Source organism: Dictyostelium purpureum (genome assembly GCF_000190715.1).
Source record: "Dictyostelium purpureum unplaced genomic scaffold DICPUscaffold_226, whole genome shotgun sequence".
Lineage (NCBI taxonomy): Eukaryota > Evosea > Eumycetozoa > Dictyosteliales > Dictyosteliaceae > Dictyostelium > Dictyostelium purpureum.
This window is the reverse complement of record NW_003519562.1, coordinates 15,254-38,074: the sequence shown is the minus strand read 5'-3', so window position 1 is coordinate 38,074 and position 22,821 is coordinate 15,254. Positions and strand designations below refer to the sequence as shown.

Sequence of the window (22,821 nt, the reverse complement as noted above, 5' to 3'; positions counted from 1 at the left end):
CAAAGTAGCACTTTATCTCACATTATTTTCCTGAGGCACACACCTTTATTATATTATTAGAACAAAAATTGAAATAATTAAATTTTTAAAAAATATAACTATTTTTTTTTTTTTTTTGGAATCCAGAAATTCGAATATTATTGAAGAAAAAAACAAATATTTTAGAAATATTTTTTTATCTGTTTATTCTAATTATTTATTTATATTTTTTGATTTCTTTTTTCCCACACAGTTTCAAAAAAAAATAAAAAAATTAAAAATCAAAAAAAAAAAATTTCATTTTCGGTTTTTTTTTATTTTTTTATATTTATTTATATATTAATTCATTAATTTATTTATTTTTTATATATATTAATATTTATTTTAAATTTTATTCTTATCTATTTACATTTACTAAAAAGGTTATTGTTTTGGTGTGTGTTGGGGGGTTTTTTTTTTTTCTTTTTTTTTTTTTTTTTTTTTTTTTTTTCCAAAATTTTTTTTTTAAAATTTTTTTATTATTTTTAAAAATATTTTTTTTTTCCTTTTTTTTTTATTTTTTTTTTTAAAAATTTTCTTTTTTTATGATCCAACATAATAGTTAGTTATTATAATATTTTTTTTCCTATAGATAATATCGATAATTTATATTATTATTGTTGCCACATTATTTATTTATTGTTGTTTTAATAAAAGAAAAAAAAAAAAGAAAAGAAAAGAAAATAATAATAATAATAGTAAAATAATAATAAATTAATAAAAAGTTAAGAAAACGAAAAATAACACAAAGCGAAATAATAATAACAACAAGAAATAATATATAATAAAACACAATAAACTTATTTCAATTTAAACAATAAATCAAATAAAATAAATAGTTAAATAAAATCTTTTTTTTTTTATTATTTTTTATTTTTAGAAGAACAATATTAAATTCACATATTTAATAATTTACATAAAATAAATAAATTTAAATTACTACAGATAAAATGGATAATTTTGATCAAGCAGTTATCTGTAGTTTCGATCCTTCAACTAGAGAAGACATTAAACAACAAGCTTTAGAATACACAAACAGAATCAAAGAGAATCCAAAAGCGTGGGAATTTTGTTTAGAGAAATTAAGAACTACCAATAATACTTATATTAAATTCTTTTGTATTCAAGTTTTTCAAGATATCATTTTACACAAGTATGTCAAGTTTTATTTTCTCAAAATATTTAGCATTGTTTTTATTTTATTGTAAATATCGCTCGGTATATACTAACCACTCTCTCATTTTTTTTATTATTTTTAGATATGAATTATTAACAACAGAAGATAAATTAAACCTCAGAGTGGGTTTATTAAAATGGTTCCAATCTCATTTAATTGTCAATCAAGAAGAAACACGTAGGGTATCTTTTTTTTTTACCTCATTATTTTTTAATTTTTTTTTTATGAGTTTTTTTCCAACGAGAGACCGAAAAAAAAAAATTTTAAAATTTTTTAGATAAAATTTTTTATATGAACAAAATAACTAATGCTAATTTTTATTATTATTTTCAGCAATCAAAAATAAGTTTGCACAAATTATAGTTTTATTATTCAAACAAGAGTACCCAGATGGATGGCCAGCATTTTTTGAAGAGATTCTTTCATTGTTAAATTTACAAAATTTTTCAGTCGATATATTTTTAAGAATTTGTAAATCAATTGATGAAGAAGTTGTATCATTCGATGTTCACAGATCACCAGCAGAATTAGCACAAAATACAATGATTGTAGGGAATTTATATATAAAAATATAAATATATTTTAAATTATTTATTAACTTTTTATTTCTTATTTTAAAATTTATAGAAAGATAAAATGAGAGAAAAGGCAATTGTTAATATTGTGTCATCATGGTACGAAATTTTAACAAAGCAAAAGAATTCATCATTAATCAATATGACACTTCAAAATATTAAAACTTATGTTGGTTGGATTGATATTAATTTAATTGTAAATGATCCATTCATTCAAGTATTTTGTAACTTTTTAAGGGAAAAATCAGTTAGAGAAGAGGTTGTGGATTGTTTCAAAGAAATTATAAATAAAGGTATGGATCCAATGGCAAAGCTTACACTTATTCAACAATTAAGAATCAAAGATATTATTGGTCTCACTTCATTAGATTCATCCGAATTTGTTGTTAAAGTTGGTAATTTGGTTAATTTAACTGGTATGGAGATTTTAAGAGGAATGGAGTCTGTAAGTAATCAATTGATCACAGTCAATCAAAAAAAAACAATTAATTCGTTAAATAATTTATTTTATATTAATAACAATAATTATTTATATTAGTTACAACAAGATCCAGGTAGAAGTTTTTCAAATGGTGAAATTTTATTAAATGATATGTTACAAATTTTAGTACAATTCTTCAATAATGAATCAAATGATGTTTCTTATTCAGTTTATGGTTTTGCATCACTTTATGTTCAAAAGGTAATTATAGTTTCATAAATTATAATTTTGATTGGAAAAAAAAATACTAATATTTATTTTATTTAGTTAAAGGGTATTAAAAATATTAGTGGTCAACAATTTGAACATATTAGAGCTTTAGTTCAAATTGTAAGAAATAAAATGAGATTTAAAACAGATAAATATGATGATGAAGACGACAGCGAAATTAAAATTTTAGATTTTAGAAAAGATTTATCAAATTTATTTAGAAATATTTTTAGAATTCGTCCAGATTTAGTTAGTGAGTTTGTAACAGCAAATATTTCAAATATATTAACAAATCCAGGTATTAATTATTCCGATATTGAGGTTTCAATTTATTTATTATTCCAAATGGGCGAAGGTATTTCAGCCAATTCAGAAGAGTCTATGAAACAATTCGAAAAGTTCTTTTCAGAAATGATTTCAAATTTAGCAATTTCAAATATCTCTCAAACTTCACATCAAGTAGTATCGTTAATGTATTTCGAAACTTTAGTTAGATACGCCAAATATATTCCATTGGACTCACGTCTTGATGCCGTCATTAAATCATTTTTAGATGCCAGAGGTATCTATAATAGCGATCCAGTTGTTAGAAGCAAGGCTGGTCACTTGTTTAATAAATTGGTTAAGCAATTAAAAGTACCAATTTTAAAATATATTAACGATATTATTATTGCTTTACAAGTAAGTTATATTTTTAAAAATAGATACACATATAAAGATAAATCAAATACTAATTTTTTTTACCAATAAAATTTTAGAATCATTTAATAATTTCATACGAAATTCAAAAAGTTGTGCCATTTGATGAGCAATCAAGTTTTTATGAATTATTAGGTTTTTTAATTGGAGCAGCTATTTTAGATAAAGATACCGAAAGTGGATATATTCAAAAGATTTTAGGTAATCCAATTAATCAACTTAAAGAGATTATTGATAAGCAACTTTATAAAACCGATACAAAAGAGAATCAATTCTACTCTGTCCAAATTTGTCAATTAATTTCAGTAATCGGTAATTTTAGTAAAGGTTTTAGTTCATTTAATGCATCAAATGGTGCACCAAAACCAGATTCTCTTTGCCACTATAAAGTTTATTTCAAGAGTGCCCTTACTTTAATAGTTCAATTACCAAATCTTTTACCAGAAAACGAGGAAGTTAAATTCAAAACATTCTTTTATATGCATCGTATGGTCGAATGTTTAGGTAAAGATTTAAAACCATTATTAGAAGACATACTCCCACTATTATTAAGTCACACTGTCACTATACCAACTCTATTGGAATTTTTAGTATTTATTAATCAATTGGTTGGCAAATATAAAGAAGAACTATTCCAAGTAATTAATCACACTCTAAAACCAACTATTAATCATGTATTCAAACTATTAAATCCATCCATTCAACCACCAGAACATAGCGATGAAGAAAGATCAATCAATGAACTTAAACGTTCTTACTATCAATTTATTCAAGGTATTCTTTCAAATAATTTAGCCAATACCTTTACCTCACAAGCCAATCTCGATGTATTTGAGAAAATTATTCTCCCAACTTTAACCAGTGGTTGTCAATCATCAAACGAAGCTATCCAAAAAGCTTGTTTTGTAATCTTAAAAAAGATGATTGATGACTATGCTCCAGGTGGTGCTCATCACATTAATGGCTTTGAACAATTCCTTTTTGGCCAAATGGTACCACTATGCTTTGAGGTTCCATTATCACCACAATTTAACATTAATGATTTTGCTTCAAATCAAATTATTTTGGAAATTGGTAAATCATTAAAATCAATCTCTTCAAAATACGGCGACAATTTCTTAAACTTTTTAAAGAATTCAATTTTACCAAAATTAAATGTTACTTCTGAATTTACCGATCAATTTTTAAAGTTATTATTACCAACTGCCCAAGTTAAAGAGTTTCAAGAATGTTTAAAATTATTTATTCGTACAAGAAAAGGAAAAATTATCCAACAACAATTAAATAGTAATGGTACAACTCATGTAAATGGTAACAATGCTAAAAGTTTAAATAATGGAAATTATATTGGTGTAAATGGGCATTAATAATAATAATAAATATAATCAAACAAATATAATAATATAATATAATATAATAAATAAAACAAACGAACGAACGAACAAATGAATACTCATATATATGGAAATTTTAGAACCAAACAAGCAAAAATAATAACAAATAACAACCTAATAATAATAATAGTATAAATTAAATAATATAAACTCATAAATATCAATAATATTTGTATTTATATCTTTATATTTTTAATAAAAATCATATCATATTATCCAATTATTTTTGGATAATAAATATTTATATATTTTTTTTTTTAATTAAAATTTTTTGTCTTTGTATTTTATTTAAAGCAAACAGGAAATGACCCAGAAATCGAATGATGCAGAATCATATTTTTAGATATTTTAAAAAAAAAAAGATTTTTTTTTGATTCTGTCATTCTTTTCAAGTTTTTTTTTTAGTTATTCCAATATAATTAGCTAAAAATAAACCTCTTTAAACTTTTCATTTATCTGTTCTTTAAATTTAATTTTAAATTTAAATTTTTATTTTAGAAACCACACAAAAAAAAAGATAAAAAACTTAAAAAATAAAATATATAATTTTTATTTTTTTTTATTTTTTATTTTTTTTGTTTAAGTTTTTTTTATTTTACAAGAATTGCACAATATTTTTTCTTTATCTTTATTATTATTTATTTATATTTTTAAAATTATAACTAAAATAACTTATTTCGAAATATTAATTTTTTAATTTTTATTTTATTTATTTTATTTTTTTTTTTTTTTTGATTTTTTTTTTTTGATTTTTATTTATTTTAATTTTTTTTTATTTTTCCCAACCTGAATTTTAACAGTGTTCGTTTAAAATAGAAAATAGTAAAATTGTTGTTGTAATAAAAATCAATAGTATAATATAATTTGTAAAATAAAAAGAAAAATAACATTAGTACCAAAATAAAATAAAATAAAATAAAATAACTTTATAATAATAATTTAATAAAAAGGGTAAAATAGCAATAATAAATAATATATAGTGTTTATAATAAATATTTAAAGGTTAATAAATATATAGTAGTAATAGTAATAGCAATATTATTATTACTCTAGTAGTAGAATGGCATTCGAAGTTATTTCATTAATTTATTTTGGTAATGGGAGTGGTTTATCAAAAAATATACAATTATCATTTCAATCAATATTGGCATTATGGCACTTGATATTATTTATTACAAGTTTGTTTTTATTAAGAGATAAAGCAAAGTACACAAAGTTGGGTAGAATAGTGTTTATAATAATTTTTATACATTCATTAGGTATGCACAAGTTAAATAAATTGTTTATTTGTTTGTTTGTTTGTTTGTTTGTTTGTTTAAATATTTATATAGATTCAATAAAACTAACTGACTTTTAATCATTTTTAGCAAAAACATTTTCAAATTTATTATTTATTATATGTTTAGAAAAACCTTCAAATTTTATAGTTATAACATTCGATATAACAGAGTTAGTTTCAATTATAACATATTATTGCATGTACGATATTGTATTATTTTCATGGGTCGAAGTTATATTTAGAGTTCAACATTTGGGATATGGTGAACGTAAAGTAAGAATTTGGAGAACGGTATTTTGCTTGTTCACAGCAGCATTCATTTTATCAATATTTATAATCAGTAGTTTCTTTGTTTCCAAAGATCCTGATACAGCGGAATATGTTTTTGGTTATGGTTTAATTTCAATCTCTACATTTTCGTTTGGTTTATCTATTGCTTTTTTAATTTATTGGATAAAACTACATCGTATGGTAACATCGATACCAAAGAATTTCGGCACAAATAGAAATCATTTTTTAGGAAAAGTAGGTATCATATAGATACACACCCCAAATATATCATACCCAATGTACTAATTAACATTTTTATTATGCTTATAGTTGCGCATATCTTTGTATTTATAGTTTGTTTAGATGTTAAATAGCACATTATATAATAAATATTAAATCACCATTCAAGTCAAGTATTTGGGATCTTTATGCATTAAATTATTTACCAGAAGCAATTGCAGTAACTGCAGCATTAATATTCTTTATGTCAGGTTCAAAGAATCCAGCCAATGAAGAGAATAATAAAACTGAAACTGAAAAAGCAAATAAAAAGAGAAGAGAAAAACAATCACTTTTAAATAATTCAAATTCAAATACTGAAACTACTTTAAGCAGTACAATTAGTTATGATCAATCATTTTCTTTAAATATTTAAATTCCATACAATAATAATAATAACAATGATAACAACAATAATTACTTGTAGTAATACTAATCATTATATAACAAGCTATTATAATATAACAGTTTTTTTTATAAATATTTTATAAAAAATTAGTTCAAATAAAAATCATTTAGTTTTTTTTTAATGACCAAAATTTAAAATTTTTATTTATTAATTTATTGTATTTATGGTGAAATGTTTAGGTGGTAAATTTAAACAATATAAAAAAAATTTTATTTTTTTTTTAATTTTTTTTTTAAATTTTTTTTTATTCATTCATATATTAAATTTACAAATAATAATAAAAATGTCAATTATTGGTATGACTAGTAATTTATTAAATAGATGGAATGGAGTTTTAAAACTAAGCAACTTACCAAAGAATGAAGTATCTGATAAATGGTGGAATATTATCAATACAAGATATACTGAAAAGCAAAGATACTATCACACATTAACACATATCAATGAATTATTAAAATTAGAAGAGCAATTTTCAAGTAAATTAAAATCACCAGAAACCGTCCAATGGGCAATATGGTTCCACGATATTGTTTATGACCCAACTAAACATGACAACGAGGATCAAAGTGCACAACTATTCAAAGAGTTTTCAAATGATTTAAAACTATCAAATGAATTAACTACAAGAGTTTACAACTATATTATGGCTACAAAGAATCATACCTCAGTTCAAACTAATGGAGACTCGGATTTAGATTATTTCTTGGACTTTGACCTATCAATTTTAGGCACTGACAGAGAAACCTATGACCAATATAGCACCTCCATCAGAAACGAATATATTCATATACCCGACCATCTCTTTAAGGAGGGACGTTCAAAGATACTACAAAAATTTATTGATGCTGGTTATCAATCTTTATTCAGAACAAATGAATTTAGAGAAATATATGGAAAAAACTCTATTGAAAATTTAAAATTTGAATTAAATAAACTCTCTCATTAAGTTTATTTTTTATTTTTTATTTTTTTTTATTTTTTATTTTTTATTTTTAATTTTCACCAATTACATTAATAAATATCTTGGCACATGCACGAAAACAAAAACCCAACTAACCATTTTTATAATAAAAAAACAATAATATGGTTTTTTCCATCAATTTCTAAAAAATTTTACAAAAAAAATAAAATAAAAAAAATAGGAGATTCCATTACCTCTTTTACTATATTCTTTTTTTTTTTTTTAAATTATATCTTAAATTTAATCTTTGATAATATTATATTTACTATTAAAATTTTACAAAAAAGAAAAAAAAACTTAGATTTATATTAAATTTTTCATTTATGGCATTACTTGGATAAAAATATCAAAATCATGGTTTTGATAACACCAACAAACCCCCCCAAAATTAAAAAATTTTCGTATTTTATAAAAAGAAATTGTAATTAAAAACTAATAATATTGCAAAATTTTACCAAAAAAAAAAAAAAATAGTATAGAATCATAATGATATCACTCCAACTTATTTTATAAAAATTTTTAAAAAATAAAACAAAAATCAAAAAAAAAATTTTATTTAAAATAAATTTTATTTTATTTTTTTAAATAATTTTATTTTATAATTTTTTTTAAATTAGATTCTCGAAATTCTGAATATATAAAAAAAAAAAAAAAAAGTTTTTTTGAAATGTGTTGCTTTCAATTGTTTAATTTTTTTTTTCTTGTTATTATTATTGTCATTTAATTTAATTAAATTAATTTTATAGTATTTTATATTATAGCGTATATCATCCTATTTAATCTGTTTTTTTATTTATCTTTGTAATATTATTGTAGTATTAAAATTAGAAATTATTTTTTTTTTTTCCTTTTTTTCTCTCAAGTGTGTCAAAATCTAATTTCCAATAATTTTTTTATTCTTGTTCTATTTTTTTATTCCATTTTAAATTTAAATTCTAATTATTATTAATCATTTTTTTTTTATTTAAATAAAATATAATTTTTTATATTTTTTATTTTTAAAATTTATAATAATTTATTAAAACAAAACAAACAAACACAACAATTCAAGATTTAAAAAAAACAAAACCTTTTTTTATTTATTTATTTTCAATATTCATATAATATAATAATGTCAAATTATACTAGACTTTTAAATACAGTTGAAATGCCAATGAACGTAATTCATCGTCCATTACCAAGTGAACTTGACGAAGAAAAAGTAGTTTCTTTAATGGAAACTCTTAAAAAAGGTCAAGATGTCCCACCTGTTGATGGTAGGTTTATTATAAAGATTTTTTTTTTGTGGAAGTAATTATATTAATCTTTTTTTTATTTTTAAAAAACGTAGTGGTTTGGGTTACTGGACGTGATGCAAATAATAACTACTATTTCTCATTTGGAGGATGTCATAGATGGGAAGCTCATAAACGTCTTAATTTACCAACTATAAAAGCAAGGATCGTTAAATCGACACCCAACGAAGTTAAAGTTTATTTAGGTTCTTCAACACCCGATTTTAAATAATATATAGTTTTTTCTTTTTTAAACATAATAATAATAATAATAGTAATAGTATGCATGTATATAAAACAATCGCCGCCCCCAACCATAATAAATAGAAATCAAATAATAATAAATATAACAAATGATTATTTAGATTATAATAAAACGATAAAAAGAGTATAAGAAATTGAATTATTCTTTTATTTTATAACCATAAAAATAATATTTCTTTTATTCTATTTTATTTTATTTTCTATTTATTTTATTTAAACTAATTAAAATCAAAGTTTAAATAAACTAAATAAAATAAATAAAAAATAAAATAAATAAATAAAGTTAAAAAAAAAAAAAAAAAAGATGATTTGATTTTAAAAAGCATTCCATAGGTAAAAAACAGAGAGTTTGTGCCTGTTAGTTTCTATGTGGGAGTTTGAGTAATCAAAATTTAATTTGATTTCGTAAAAATCTCAAAATTGGGGTTTGATCTTTATAATTATTATTTCTTTTATAAAATAGATACCCTTTTTATGAAATTTAAAATTAAATGAATTATAAGTTCATTTTTTTTGTTACGTTTTTTCAACATTATTTTTTTCTTTAAATGTAACAAGTAAAATATCTTTCGACATATATAATGCAAAAAAAAAAAAGTTGACCTTATATTTTATAGTTTTTCCAAAAAAATATTAAAAAAATTAAAAAAAAATAATTTTTGAAAAAATAAAAAAATTAAAAAAAATTTTATTTATTTAATTTTTTTTTAAATTTTTTTTTATTTTATTAATTAAATATACAACATTGTTTAATAATATATAATATTGTTGTTATAAACAACACACACCCACCTACATACTTATAATTAAATACACACTATTGGTTTTTAATTAAACTTTAAGAAATCAATTTTTTTTTTTTTTTTTATAAAATTTAAAATATTTTTTATTTTTTTTAATTTTAAAAAAAAAAAAAAAAAAAAAAAAAAAAAAAAAAAAAAAAAAAAAAAAATTTTTACCGAGAAAACCCCCTTTCAAAACTTTAAAAAAAAAAGGGATGTCAAATATAGAGTTAAGCTCTAGTGGTGGGTCAATACAAACACTCTCTAGAGTTAATTCGCCTTCTTTACTAGCAACAGTTAATTCTGGTATCAATGGCTCGATAAATAATAATAATAACAACAATAATAATAATAATAACAATAATATAAAATCATATAAATTAGAAGAGCAATATGTTCAGGAATTATTTTCAAAAATCAAAAATAAAAGACAACCAGATTTAGCAGATTTAACAATTCTATTTGATAAGGTATGGTTTAATTAATTAATTTATTATTATTAATAATGATATTTTAAATAATTTATTAATTTCTTTTAAAACTTATATAGTTAATATTTTTATCAAATCAAGATATTCACTCATCAAAAAAATTAGAGTTTGATTATTTTTATATGTTTTTTAATTTAATACTGGATTCATCATTTTTATCAGTTACAGAATCAACAGGAAATAGGATATTGCATTTGTTATTATTAAAAAAGTTAAATGGTTTAATATTTTCGAGTGTATTAATACAGAGTTATTGTCATACTCAGAGATGGATATTCAAGTTATTAAATTACTTAATTAGTAGATCAAAGCACGACAGTGATGTAATTGGTGAATTATCAGTTACCCTTCAAATAATATGTAATTTTAATATAACAACAAAAGAGTTAAAATATTTTTTTAAATTATTAGAAAGTTCAAACGAAGAAAGGGTAAATATTAGTTATGGTGTTTATAGTTGTTTTGAAAAAAATATAAATATTAACCTTTATCATTTAATTAATTATATGAATATTGTAGCCATACTATTGGAATGTTTTAATTGAAATTTTACAATTTTTATTTAAAAAAAGACAAGGTCCAGATATGTATTTTAATTTTAGTAATTCAAGTGCTGGGTTAATGATACCAGATAAAGAGCCATTTGATGGTGGATATAGTTTTAGTTTTTGGATCAATACAGATGATTTTACAGCACTCAAATATAGACCAGGGTTATTTAGCTTTTTTTCAGATGACAATATAGGTGTAGAGATATCATTTCAAAATCAATCATTAATATTTCAAATTAGAACCAAAAATAAACAACCTAGTATTGGCTCGTTATACAAGTTCAGACCTGGTAGATGGTATCATGTAATTATAGCTCACGAATATTTCTTATTAAGAAAGTCAGTATTATCATTATATGTCGATGGTAAATTAGAAGAAAAGCTACCACTACTTTATCCTAAATCTGATAAGCCATTCACTCGTTGTCATATTGGTAATTCTATCTCATTACATAGTGGTTTTTTAGGTCGAATTGGTAATATATTAATGGTTAGAGAGTCACTGTTACCATCAGAGGCTGCTCATCTTTATACTTTGGATAAAAACTCAACAATACTTAAAGAGAAAATTCCAAAAGAAGGGACTACTGGTGTTTTTGATGGGGAGTTATTTTTAGAAACTGGTCGTAGAAACATTCCAGTAATATTTTATTATCATCCAAGAGCTACCGATAAAGCTTTGTGTTTCGAAATTTCATCTGGGGAACTTAAAAATGCAGCAACTATAATGGATGGTGTTAATATTATTCGTACTATTTCACCTCTAGATCAATTATATTTAATTGGGGGTTTAAGAATGGTGTATCCTTTATTTTCGCAGTTGGGTCAGAATATCAGCGGAATGGATATTGAATTACAAGATATTGGTGAGCATACACCATTATCATTGGCAGAGATTAATTTTGTATCAATACCAGGTTCGAGTGGTCCAGTTCCAATTTTCCCAAATTCTTTAGGTCATCCAGGCATCTTATTTAAAATTTTATTATCATTACTTCAACACTCTGGAGCATTTAGAGAACAAATTATAGAATCACTTGGTTTTCAAATTATTTCATTCCTTTTAAAGATCGAGCCTTCATCAGCACCCTATTGGACACCAGACGACATTGATTCATTAGGAAGATTGATTTCTTTTTGTAGTGGTAAATCTTTATGGCAACTAGCAGTACAACATTTAATAATGAATAATTTTCAAATTTGGTCACAAACAAATTCTTTAACCCAAATTGCTCTATTTGAAACAATTCATCAAAGAATTCAAATTAATTCACACTTTTGGAGAAATGTTATTAAAATTGAACAATGGTTATCAATTTTAAGAAGATATTATCAAATCCCAAATATTAACGAAAACAATAATAATAGTATAAATAATAATAATAATAATAGTAATAAAAACATCAAAATTAATAATAGTGGTACTTGGATTCGAAACGATTTGGTTATTTTTAAAGATTTACCATCAATTGAAAAAATTAAAAAAGCTAGAGTTCAAATTATTGTAATTATTAGAGAAACCTGCCACCCAATGTTATCAATTAATGAAACCAAATGGTTATCGCTATACTTGAAAGAGTCGACTATAGAAAATCATGATGATATTACCAGAATGTTAGAGGATATTATACCAGCACTTCAAAACAAAGATACTTGGTGGGACGATGTATTGGCTTCTGCAAATTTACAAGATGATAATGTTTTATTAAAATCAAGAAAGGATTTTCAAATGACCCAAACAAAACTAGCACAGCATTTGACCTATCTTTGGGATATAGATTGTTCAGACGAAATATTGAAAAGACAAGAAGAGTTAAAAAATAACGAGAAAGCATTGTTAATTTTATTTAAGCAATGGGTAAAAATTAGAAGAGTTAGGGCTGGTAATTTAAATGGTATTAAAACTAGAATAAAAGATAGTAATGCCAGTGACAAAGAAGAAAAACCATCAAGCAAACCAATTTTATTAAAATTAAAAGAAAAAGGTATTATAAAAGAACAACCAATAACAAGTAGTTTAACAGTAGTTAAGCAATCTTCAACCACAAATTTAGTTAAAGAAAAACCTTTATTCAATAATTCTGTAGAGTCTGTTGGTTTTTCATTATCAAATAATAGTTCAAGTGAATCTGGTACACCAAATACAAACAATATAATAACATCACCAATATTATCACCATCAACACCAGCTATTACTCCAATACCATCTTTACCATCTTCACCAGCTATTACCCCAACCATTACAACAACTGCCGTCACCACCACTACAACCACAACTACTTTAGCAACAAGTAGCACTATAAATGATGAACCAGAAGATACAACAATTGTACATTGGAAATTAAATAGAACAGAAGGTCCATTACGTATGAGAAGAAAATTAAAAAGAAATTATTTAGGATCAGATTATAAGGGATTATCAAAACAAAATAGATTTGGTAGAAGTAGACGTACCATTTTAGATAGATTTTCAAATGATTTTGAAACTTATTTCATTGATCAAGATTGTGGTGATGGATTAGGTAATATCATTGTAGTTTATATTGAAGAGCCACCAATTCCAACACAAACAACAGCATATAAAGAGCGTGAATTTTTAAAAGAAATATCAGTATCATCATCAACCATTTCACCACATGCAAGTAGTTTGTTTTCATCATCAAGCTCAACACCTTTAAAAAACAGTAATAGTAATAGCAATCTCAGCAACAATATAACTAGTGGAACAAATACTATTGGCTTATCATTTATGTCACCATCTCAGCAAGCTTCAAGTAGTTCGGCAAGTGTAGGTCCATCATTTATGAAATCACCATCAAAAACAAACGTTAAAGATATCTTTAATAATGATTCACCATCACTTTCAAGTAATATCAATAGCAATAATGCATTGAATAGTAATCTTAATATCATATCATCACCAGCAAATTTAGTAAATACAAACAATATTTTAAATTATAATAACCAATTATCAAACTCATCATCACAAATGTTAATGGACATTATGAATACCTCTGGCAACTCAAATGATATATCCGAAGTACCAGAAAAATTCGTAGCACAATATAAATGTCAAATGGTAATGCCAGTAGGTGTTGTTCCAGGTATATTTACAATTACAACTCATATTTTATCATTTGATAAAGATATTCAAACTGATCCAATCACAGGTAGACAAGTCCCAGATCCAGATTATGGTTCAGTTAAAATTAAAAATACTTATATTTGGAAATTAAAAGATTTAGAAGAGATTCACCGTATTAGATATTTATTACGTTGGAATTCAATCGAAATATTTTTAAACCACAAGAGCTATATGATCACCTTCTCAAAGGAGTCCGAATCGATTTCAGTATTTAACAAGATTGTAAATTTACATCCACCAAATCTCAAAGTTAAATGGTCAGATCATCCATCAAAGATTATTAAAAAATCAAAATTAACAGCTAAATGGAAGAATAGAGAGATTTCAAATTTCGAATATCTAATGTCCTTGAATACTATTGCAGGTCGTACCTATAATGATATCTCACAATATCCAGTATTTCCTCAAATTATTACCGATTATAAATCAGAATTCCTCGATCTCAACAACCCAAAATCATTTAGAGATTTATCTAAACCAATTGGTGCTCTCAATCAACAACGTCTCGAAACATTAATTCAACGTTATCAGTCACTTAATGACCCACAAATCCCTCCTTTCCTTTATGGTTCGCACTATAGCAATTTTGGTATTGTAGCATATTATCAAGTTAGATTAGAGCCATTTACATCCTTCCATTTATCATTGCAAAGTGGTGTATTTGATCATCCACAAAGAATGTTTGAATCAATGGAAAAGATGTGGGATGGTGTTATTAGTTCAAATTTAGCCGATGTCAAAGAATTGATTCCAGAGTTTTACTATATGCCAGAGTTTATCAATAATAATGAAGGTTTTAATTTTGGTTTTACAAACTCAAAATCTGGAGATTTAATATTACCACCTTGGGCTCACAATTCACCAGAATTATTTGTACAGATCAATAGAGAGGCATTAGAATCTGAATACGTATCAATGAATTTACACCATTGGATAGATTTAATTTTTGGGTATAAACAAACTGGTCAAGCTGCCGAAGACTCTCATAATGTGTTCTTCCATTTAACTTATGAAAATAATGCTGCACTTCAAAGAGATGACCCCGAAGAACGTCAATCTATTGCTAGCCAAATTAAAGAGTTTGGTCAAACTCCACCACAACTATTTACTAAACCTCATCCAACTCGTAAAACTCTTCAAGAAATTAATAGACCCCACAGAGATATATTTGCACGTCTTACAAATCTTTTCCCATCATCGTCATCCTCATCATCATCTGCAACTTCACCAACCATTACCTCACCAAATAGCGATGGAGTTATTAATTCATTATCATCACCACAAGGTCCATCATTACAATATCCATTTAAAGTATTAAAAACTAAAAGCAGTTTACCATTAGTATATATTGGTAGTTGTTTAGATAGTGATATCGTAGTATTGGTATATAGGGATGGAGTTATGGCAGTTAATCAGTTTGTACCATCACCATCAGGTAATCTACCATTTACATTCGATATCGATAAAACCTTATCAACCTATAAAGAAAAACAAATCGATACTTTATTCATGTCCGATAGTGTTACATGTATTTCAAATTGCTTTGCAATTACACCAGATGGAAAATGGATGTTTTCATGTGCCACATGGGATAGCGTATTTAAATGTAGCAATATTCAAACAGGTAAAGTTCATAGATTATATCGTGATTTCCATAATGATATGGTAACTTGCATTTCAATGGGTTCCAGCGGAAAAACTTTAGCAACAGCTTCATCAGATACAACCATTTTAGTTTGGAATGATATCGATTGCTTAATTCGTGACCCAAGAGCCAAACAATCTTATCGTTTATGCAGTCACGACGAGGCAGTACTCTGTTTAGATATCAACGAAGAATGGGATCTCATTGCAAGTGGCTCTTTAGATAGAAAATTAATCCTTCACTCATTACATAAAGGTCAATTCCAAAGATCCATGACCCATAATGGTGCGGTTGAAATCGTTAAAATCTGTACTGTAGGTCAAACCATAATTAGTTATTGTTCAAAATCATTCCTCTATGTTCATTCTTTTAATGGTAAACTATTAAAAATTGAACAATGCGACGAAAAAATTTACGATATCAAACTCACTGGCGAGTCAATCAAGAAGGGTGGTGTTTTAGGTGTAGGCTCATCAAATCAATATTTAGTAACTGGTGGTTCCTGTGGTGTTAAAATAAGACAATTACCTCATCTCAATATAGTTTATAGCTTTGAAAGTCCATCAGCCATAAAAACTGTTGAATTGGTTGCAAGAGAAAGATTTTTAATGATTGGTTTAAACGATGGTAGTTTAGTAATTTTACCTTTTGATGTAAAAGAATTATAATCATCAACCAAAATTATAAAATAAATAAAAATTTTAAATAATAGATATATATACATAATTATTTAAATAGTAAAAAAAAAAAAAAAAATTTTAATACCATTATCATTATTTATATTTATCTTTTCAAATTAAGTATTTTTCGAATAACCTTTCATCTGGTACCAAATAACTGAATCTCAAAAAAAAAAAAAAAAAGATTTTTTTTTTTTAATTTTATTTTTTTAAATAATTTCTTTTTTTTTTTTTTTTTATTTTCGAATATATTTTAATTATTTTATTTTGTATAGTCATTAAAAATGAAATATATAAATATTCTTGTATTTTTGTTATTGTGTGTTACTTTTGTAAAATCGAGTGATTTAGAATCAAGAAAAGTTCACTTGGTCGATTACTACCAACTTCCAAATGGAAATACCAACTATTTTTTTAGAGGAAACGAACCAAAAAAAACCCTATCAAATGGTATTAATAAATCAAATTATAGTATTATTATAGAAAAATATAGCTAATAGTTTTTTATTTAAAAAAATAAAAGGTACTGCAATTTTAGCATATGATGATTTAGTAGAATATATGAGAAATAATTCACAAACAGTTTATGGCATCACATTACCAGATCAATTTTATATAATAGATATTAAATTAGTAACAGGTCCATTACCATCAGAATTAAAAGATGTTGAACTCGAACAAAACTTTTTTGCAGCAGAACCACAACTTGGAGAATTTCATATGAACCAAACTTTTGGTGATATTATTGACCCACAATTTGTTAGCAAAGATAATCTTGAGAAATATGCTACTTCTCTTCCAACTTGGTCAAAGGATAACCTTCCACTAAGAATGAGAGATTATCATAATATACTTATAACTCAAAGAGATTTACCAGTAGTTTTATATGTCCATTGGTAAGTATTAGTAATAACAAATAAAATATTAAATAATCAATTTGTTAATATTAATATTGTATTATTCATCTATATAGTGAATGTGGTTGTGATAGAACCGGTGAAGTAATGGCCTCATATGTTATGAGATTCAAAGGTTGGAATTTAGAAAAGGCATTGGAATGGGATTTCCAAATCGCTGGTAGAGTTATCAATTTTGCAAATAGATGGGCTGCTCAATGGTATTGCTTATATTTATATTATGTAGAGAAGTTTGATATTGATTGTAATCCACCACCATTGTAAAAAAATAAAATTCCAAAGATTTATCTTTTTTTTTTTTTTTTTTTTATTTAAAATTTTTTTTTTTAAATCTAAATCTCAATAACTACAAATCCAAATGTATTAATAATAATAATAATAATAATAATAATAATAATAATAATAATAATAATAATAATAATAATAATAATAATAATAATAATTGTATTATTAATAAATTTTAATTATAAGATCAACAAATTAGAAACAATTCAAAAAAATTAATTTAAATAAAAAATCAATTACCTACAAATTTAAATATTTAAATTTAACTTTATAGTTTATTTTATTTTTTACACATTCACACTCCCACACCCATATATATTTCGCTGTATATGGAATAAAAACAAAAGAATAATAATATTATTTTCTATAATAATAAAATTAAAAAATAACAAAATAATCTATTGATAAATATCATAATAAAAAGTAAAGAAAAGTAATGAATAAAAGATCACTACCCATTTTTAGAAAAATATAAAAAATAATTTTTAAATTTAAAAAACAATAATTTTTTTTTTTCTTTTTTTTATTTTAATAATAAATAGATAAAAAAATAACAAAGTAATAATAAATTTTAAATCAATATAAAATAGCATAATTATAATAATTTAATATGTAAGTTTAAACTAATTTTTTAAAATTAGATATAAAAAAAGGTTAGAAAAAATATCAAAACAAAAATAAAAAAATAATATAGAACGATTAAATTTAAATTGGGATGATAATGACAGATTTTACTTTCAATTTAGCAAAATTTAATCCCCAAAAATTAGAAATACTAGATACTTATACCACAAGAGATATATAGGGTTATAATAAGATTCTTATGTATCAATGATTGATGATCAATTTTGTATTTTGTGTTTAAATTGTTTTATTGTGTATTGAATCATTAATTATTGTATAAAACAAAAAGCGAATAACTCTATCCCTACTCTTCTTTACTATTTACTTTTCTTTTTTTTAATGTGGGGTCGTTAATTTTATTTATTTATTGGTTATGGCGTGGTTAGTTATTGTGTAATCTGGAGTAACAGATATTCTACCACTCCTATCTTGGAACAGATGACCATCCCCTTATCAATAAGTAATCATATTTGCTGTTGTTAAATTTGATAATCTAAAACAACTTTACATTTTTTTTTCAATTTAGGTTAAAATTGAATTCAATTTAGACCTTTACACAATATTAATAATAGTATAATAAAAATAAAAATGAAACAATTAAAACAAATAAACAAATATAGCAAATAATAACTTCTATTATCTTTCTCTTTCTCTTTTTCTCTCTATCAATAATATATATTTCGGTTTAAATATTGAAAATATTTTTATTCTCATTTTGGAGTTGTTTCTTTTTATACAGAATTGTATAAGAAGATCACCCATCCTAAATAGCTCTATTTATATTTTCATTTCCAAACCACACTTTTTTTAAAATATCCAAATTTAAAAATATCCAATTTTAATATAAAAAATTTAATATATTAAAAAAAAATTCACAGGAAAGTTTTATTTTCCCTTACACAAAAACTATTATTTGACATGGCACCAATAAAAAAAATAATTATAATAATAAATAAATAAATCCCCCATTTTTATCAATAACATGTTTCTAAGATGACTCAACGAAGAAAAAACAAGATCAAACAAATTTTATTTTATTTTTTAATTTTTTTTTTGAAATTTATTTTTTTTTTTTTTTAAATTTTATTTTTTATTTTTTAAACATATTATTTTAATTTTTTTTTTTTATTATTAAAAAATATAGAATAAAGATTACAAACAAATAAATATATAAAAGAAAAAAAATGGCCACAACTAAACAAGAATTTGGAAATATTATTGATGGTAAAGTAATTTCATCACAAGTTAGAGAATCCATCAAAAATGAAATTAAAGAAATGACCGAAAAAGGATTAAGAGCACCATGCCTTGTTGTTATCCTTGTTGGTGATAGAAAAGATTCACAAACTTATGTAAGAAATAAAAAGAAAACTGCATTAGAATTAGGTATAAATTCAATTGATAAAACTTTACCAGAAGATATTTCTGAACAAGAATTAATTGAAATCGTAAAATCATATAGTGCTGACCCAGAAATCGATGGTATTTTAGTACAATTACCATTACCAAAACATATTAATGAAGAAACCATTTTGGTAAGTAATAATAATAATAATAAAAAAGATATGGATACAAAGATATTAATATATTTTATTTTTAGAATCAAATTTGTGAAACTAAAGATGTTGATGGTTTCCATCCAGTAAATATTGGTAAATTAGGAATGAGAGGAAGAGTTGCAGATTTCCAACCTTGCACACCAAAAGGTTGTATCGAATTATTAGATAGAAGTGGTATTAAAATCGAAGGTAAAAACGCTGTTGTTTTAGGCAGATCAAACATTGTTGGTTTACCAGTTTCATTATTATTATTAAATAGAAATGCAACTGTTACAATTTGCCACTCAAAGACTCAAGGTATGTATTTTTTTCTTACTTTTGTATTTATTAATAATGTATTGTGTTTATTAATAATGTATTTTAAAAACATTTTAGATTTAAAAGAAAAATGTAGAGAAGCTGATATTTTAGTAGTTGCAATTGGTCAAGCTAAATTAGTTAAAAAAGATTGGATTAAACAAGGTGCAGTTGTTATTGATGTTGGTATGAACACTGATGAAAATGGTAAGTTATGTGGTGATGTAGATTTTAATGATTGTAAAGAAACTGCTTCATATATTACTCCAGTTCCAGGTGGTGTTGGTCCAATGACAATTGCCATGTTAATGAAAAATACTTTAGAAAGTGCCAAAAAGAAACTATTAAAATAAAATATTAAATATTAAAATTAAAAAAACAAACATAAAAACAAACTACTATATATACTTTTTTTTTTTTTTTTTTTTTGATCGATTATAAAATATATTTATTTAAAATATATTGTTTGTGTTTAAATTGTATTTATTTATTAAATTTTAATAAAATTCAACTTTACGTTTGTCACCGGTCCACATTAAACCTGATGAACCAGATGTACCAGATGTGTAGGTTGATGAAGTTTGATCTGATGAATCTGGTGATGGTTGGCTACTTGCACCAGTGGTTGAAGTGAATTGTGATGAACCTGAAATTGATGAATCTGATGATTCTGATTCTGATTCTGAGTGGCTACCACTTGTTTGGGCTGTTGTGCCACCAGTATGACCACCAGAACCACCGCCAGTTGTATGACCACCTGTACCACCACCTGTTGAATGGCCACCTGTACCACCACCTGTAGTTGAATGACCTCCAGTAGTTGAAGCACCACCAGTTGTTGAATGGCCACCAGTAGTTGAAGCACCACCAGTTGTAGAGTGACCACCAGTTGTGGTAGTTGTATGTGGGTTTGGATAACCAGCATAGAAACCAAAGGTACCGAAAACATTTTTAAGTGCAACTGTATTGTTGTAGACTGCTTGAGTAATATAAGTTGAACCTTTGTATAATGATTGGACAGTGTTGCATGGTGTCATTTTCATAAATACCTTTCCAATGTAAACTGGAGTTGATTTACAAATAACAGTTTGAGTACCGCTTGTATCTTCAATAAAACTTAAACTAATAATACCTGGTGAGACAGTAGCTTGGAAATCCATAACTTCGGCGTTTGAAGTCCAAGTAATAGAGTTTTGAATGGTATAACCTTGACCATTACCAGCTGGTACATTGAATGATGAGTAATTAGCAACAACTGATGAAGCAGTACGAGTTAATTTAACAAAAGTTGATGATGTACCAGCTTCGGTCCATTTCATATAATATTGAACTAAAACATCAACTGGTTCTTTGTTTAAGGTATACATTTGAACAGTTAAAGTAACAGTATCACTAAAATATACAGATATATGTAAAATTAAGTTAATACGCTTTTAAGTAATAGTAATAATAAATTATAGTGTAACTATAATATAATCTAAAATAACATACGTAACTGGAACAACATATGGTGATGGGAATGATAATTGATTATTAATATTAGAAGCAGTGAATGAAACAATTTTTTTACCATTGATTGTGAAATCTAAAGCACAGGTTGAAAGGAAACCATGGTCGAATGGAGCATTGCTAGTTTTATTAATAATAATAGCTTGAATACCTTGTAAATTGAAATTTGATTGTGGTAATGGAATACTATCGAATTTTTGTGAATATAACTTTCCTTTGGCAACTGTTCCAAAATCTAATGTAGAATTAAAAACTCCATCCTACAATTGAATATATTTAGTTAATAAATTATCTTTTTATATTTTTTATCTATTGTTTTATCTTTTTTATTTTTTATATCTTTTTTATCGTTTTTTTTTTTTTTTTTTTTTTTTATGGAAATAAATAGCACTAAATATTTATTCCGAATCCTATGATTAATTTATATAATAGTAAATTTTATTTATTTGTTCCTTTTATTCCAATATTTTAAATTATAGTCGGAAAAAAAAAATGAAATTTATAAATTATATTTTTATTTTTGTGCATTGGCGTCATTTTGAGAGGTGGGTTTGGAGCATTTTTTTTTTTTTTTTTTTTTTTGTTTATATTTATTGTATATTTTAATAACTTACAGCTGAAATAATGTTGATAAAGCAAATAGCTATAAATATTAAACTTAATATTTTCATTTTTATTTATGACTATTTGAAAAGATGGGTGAATGATTAAATATAAAAAAAAAAAAAAAAAAAAAATAGAGAAAAACTAAAAAAAAAAATATTTTTAATTTTATTTTTTTTTAATTTTTTTTTTTTAGGGAGTTGGAAATTTGCTTGGGTCCCAAACCCTTTTTTAAAAATTTCAATATTATCTTAGGTGTTTTTGTAGGAAAAAAAAACCAGGGTAAATTTAAGAGTTAAGAAAAGAAAACTCTTTTCCGAAAATTTCTATTAAAAAATTTATTTGACATTAAAAAAAAATCAAGTTCATTTTATTTCCAAGCTTTGTTGTTATTGTGAAATTTCAAAATTGGAAACCATGGACCCAAATCAGAACAGCTACAA

General features: G+C 24.1%; 8 protein-coding genes across 8 annotated transcripts; 7 read left to right on the top strand and 1 right to left on the bottom strand.

Moving 5' to 3' along the window:
• Window positions 1-968: 968 nt before the first annotated feature.
• Window positions 969-4,527, top strand: DICPUDRAFT_155048 (uncharacterized protein; the record flags this gene model as incomplete). Its single annotated transcript, XM_003290479.1, has 7 exons — window positions 969-1,171; window positions 1,278-1,372; window positions 1,529-1,743; window positions 1,823-2,215; window positions 2,309-2,452; window positions 2,519-3,142; window positions 3,220-4,527. 7 exons carry the CDS (start codon window positions 969-971, stop codon window positions 4,525-4,527), a joined length of 2,982 nt encoding a protein of 993 aa, XP_003290527.1.
• Window positions 4,528-5,614: 1,087 nt separating this feature from the next.
• On the top strand, window positions 5,615-6,758 carry DICPUDRAFT_81255 (uncharacterized protein; the record flags this gene model as incomplete). Its single annotated transcript, XM_003290478.1, has 3 exons — window positions 5,615-5,813; window positions 5,922-6,358; window positions 6,513-6,758. 3 exons carry the CDS (start codon window positions 5,615-5,617, stop codon window positions 6,756-6,758), a joined length of 882 nt encoding a protein of 293 aa, XP_003290526.1.
• Window positions 6,759-7,061: 303 nt separating this feature from the next.
• Window positions 7,062-7,958, top strand: DICPUDRAFT_92502 (uncharacterized protein). The gene has a single exon (XM_003290477.1). It carries the CDS (start codon window positions 7,075-7,077, stop codon window positions 7,735-7,737), a length of 663 nt encoding a protein of 220 aa, XP_003290525.1. The 5' UTR covers window positions 7,062-7,074; the 3' UTR covers window positions 7,738-7,958.
• Window positions 7,959-8,887: 929 nt separating this feature from the next.
• On the top strand, window positions 8,888-9,252 carry DICPUDRAFT_12802 (uncharacterized protein; the record flags this gene model as incomplete). The annotated part of the gene is made up of 2 exons (XM_003290476.1): window positions 8,888-9,008; window positions 9,083-9,252. Coding segments are annotated over 2 exons (291 nt in total), but the record flags the coding sequence as incomplete, so codon positions are not given.
• A 1,035-nt stretch (window positions 9,253-10,287) lies between these two features.
• DICPUDRAFT_155044 (uncharacterized protein) lies at window positions 10,288-16,572 on the top strand (the record flags this gene model as incomplete). Its single annotated transcript, XM_003290475.1, has 2 exons — window positions 10,288-10,542; window positions 11,083-16,572. 2 exons carry the CDS (start codon window positions 10,288-10,290, stop codon window positions 16,570-16,572), a joined length of 5,745 nt encoding a protein of 1,914 aa, XP_003290523.1.
• Window positions 16,573-16,868: 296 nt separating this feature from the next.
• Window positions 16,869-17,765, top strand: DICPUDRAFT_155043 (uncharacterized protein; the record flags this gene model as incomplete). Its single annotated transcript, XM_003290474.1, has 3 exons — window positions 16,869-17,055; window positions 17,108-17,480; window positions 17,558-17,765. The coding sequence occupies 3 exons, from the start codon at window positions 16,869-16,871 to the stop codon at window positions 17,763-17,765; spliced, it is 768 nt and encodes a 255-aa protein (XP_003290522.1).
• A 1,829-nt stretch (window positions 17,766-19,594) lies between these two features.
• Window positions 19,595-20,619, top strand: DICPUDRAFT_155042 (methenyl tetrahydrofolate cyclohydrolase; the record flags this gene model as incomplete). The annotated part of the gene is made up of 3 exons (XM_003290473.1): window positions 19,595-19,945; window positions 20,011-20,266; window positions 20,345-20,619. 3 exons carry the CDS (start codon window positions 19,595-19,597, stop codon window positions 20,617-20,619), a joined length of 882 nt encoding a protein of 293 aa, XP_003290521.1.
• A 144-nt stretch (window positions 20,620-20,763) lies between these two features.
• Window positions 20,764-22,446, bottom strand: DICPUDRAFT_37479 (uncharacterized protein; the record flags this gene model as incomplete). Its single annotated transcript, XM_003290464.1, has 3 exons — window positions 20,764-21,658; window positions 21,758-22,035; window positions 22,390-22,446. The coding sequence occupies 3 exons, from the start codon at window positions 22,444-22,446 to the stop codon at window positions 20,764-20,766; spliced, it is 1,230 nt and encodes a 409-aa protein (XP_003290512.1).
• Between the last annotated feature and the right edge of the window lie 375 nt (window positions 22,447-22,821).

What these genes read in the sequence shown, in the direction of transcription:
- DICPUDRAFT_92502 (XM_003290477.1), top strand. Translation starts at nt 7,075, where the DNA reads ATGTCAATTATTGGTATGACTAGTAATTTATTAAATAGATGGAATGGA.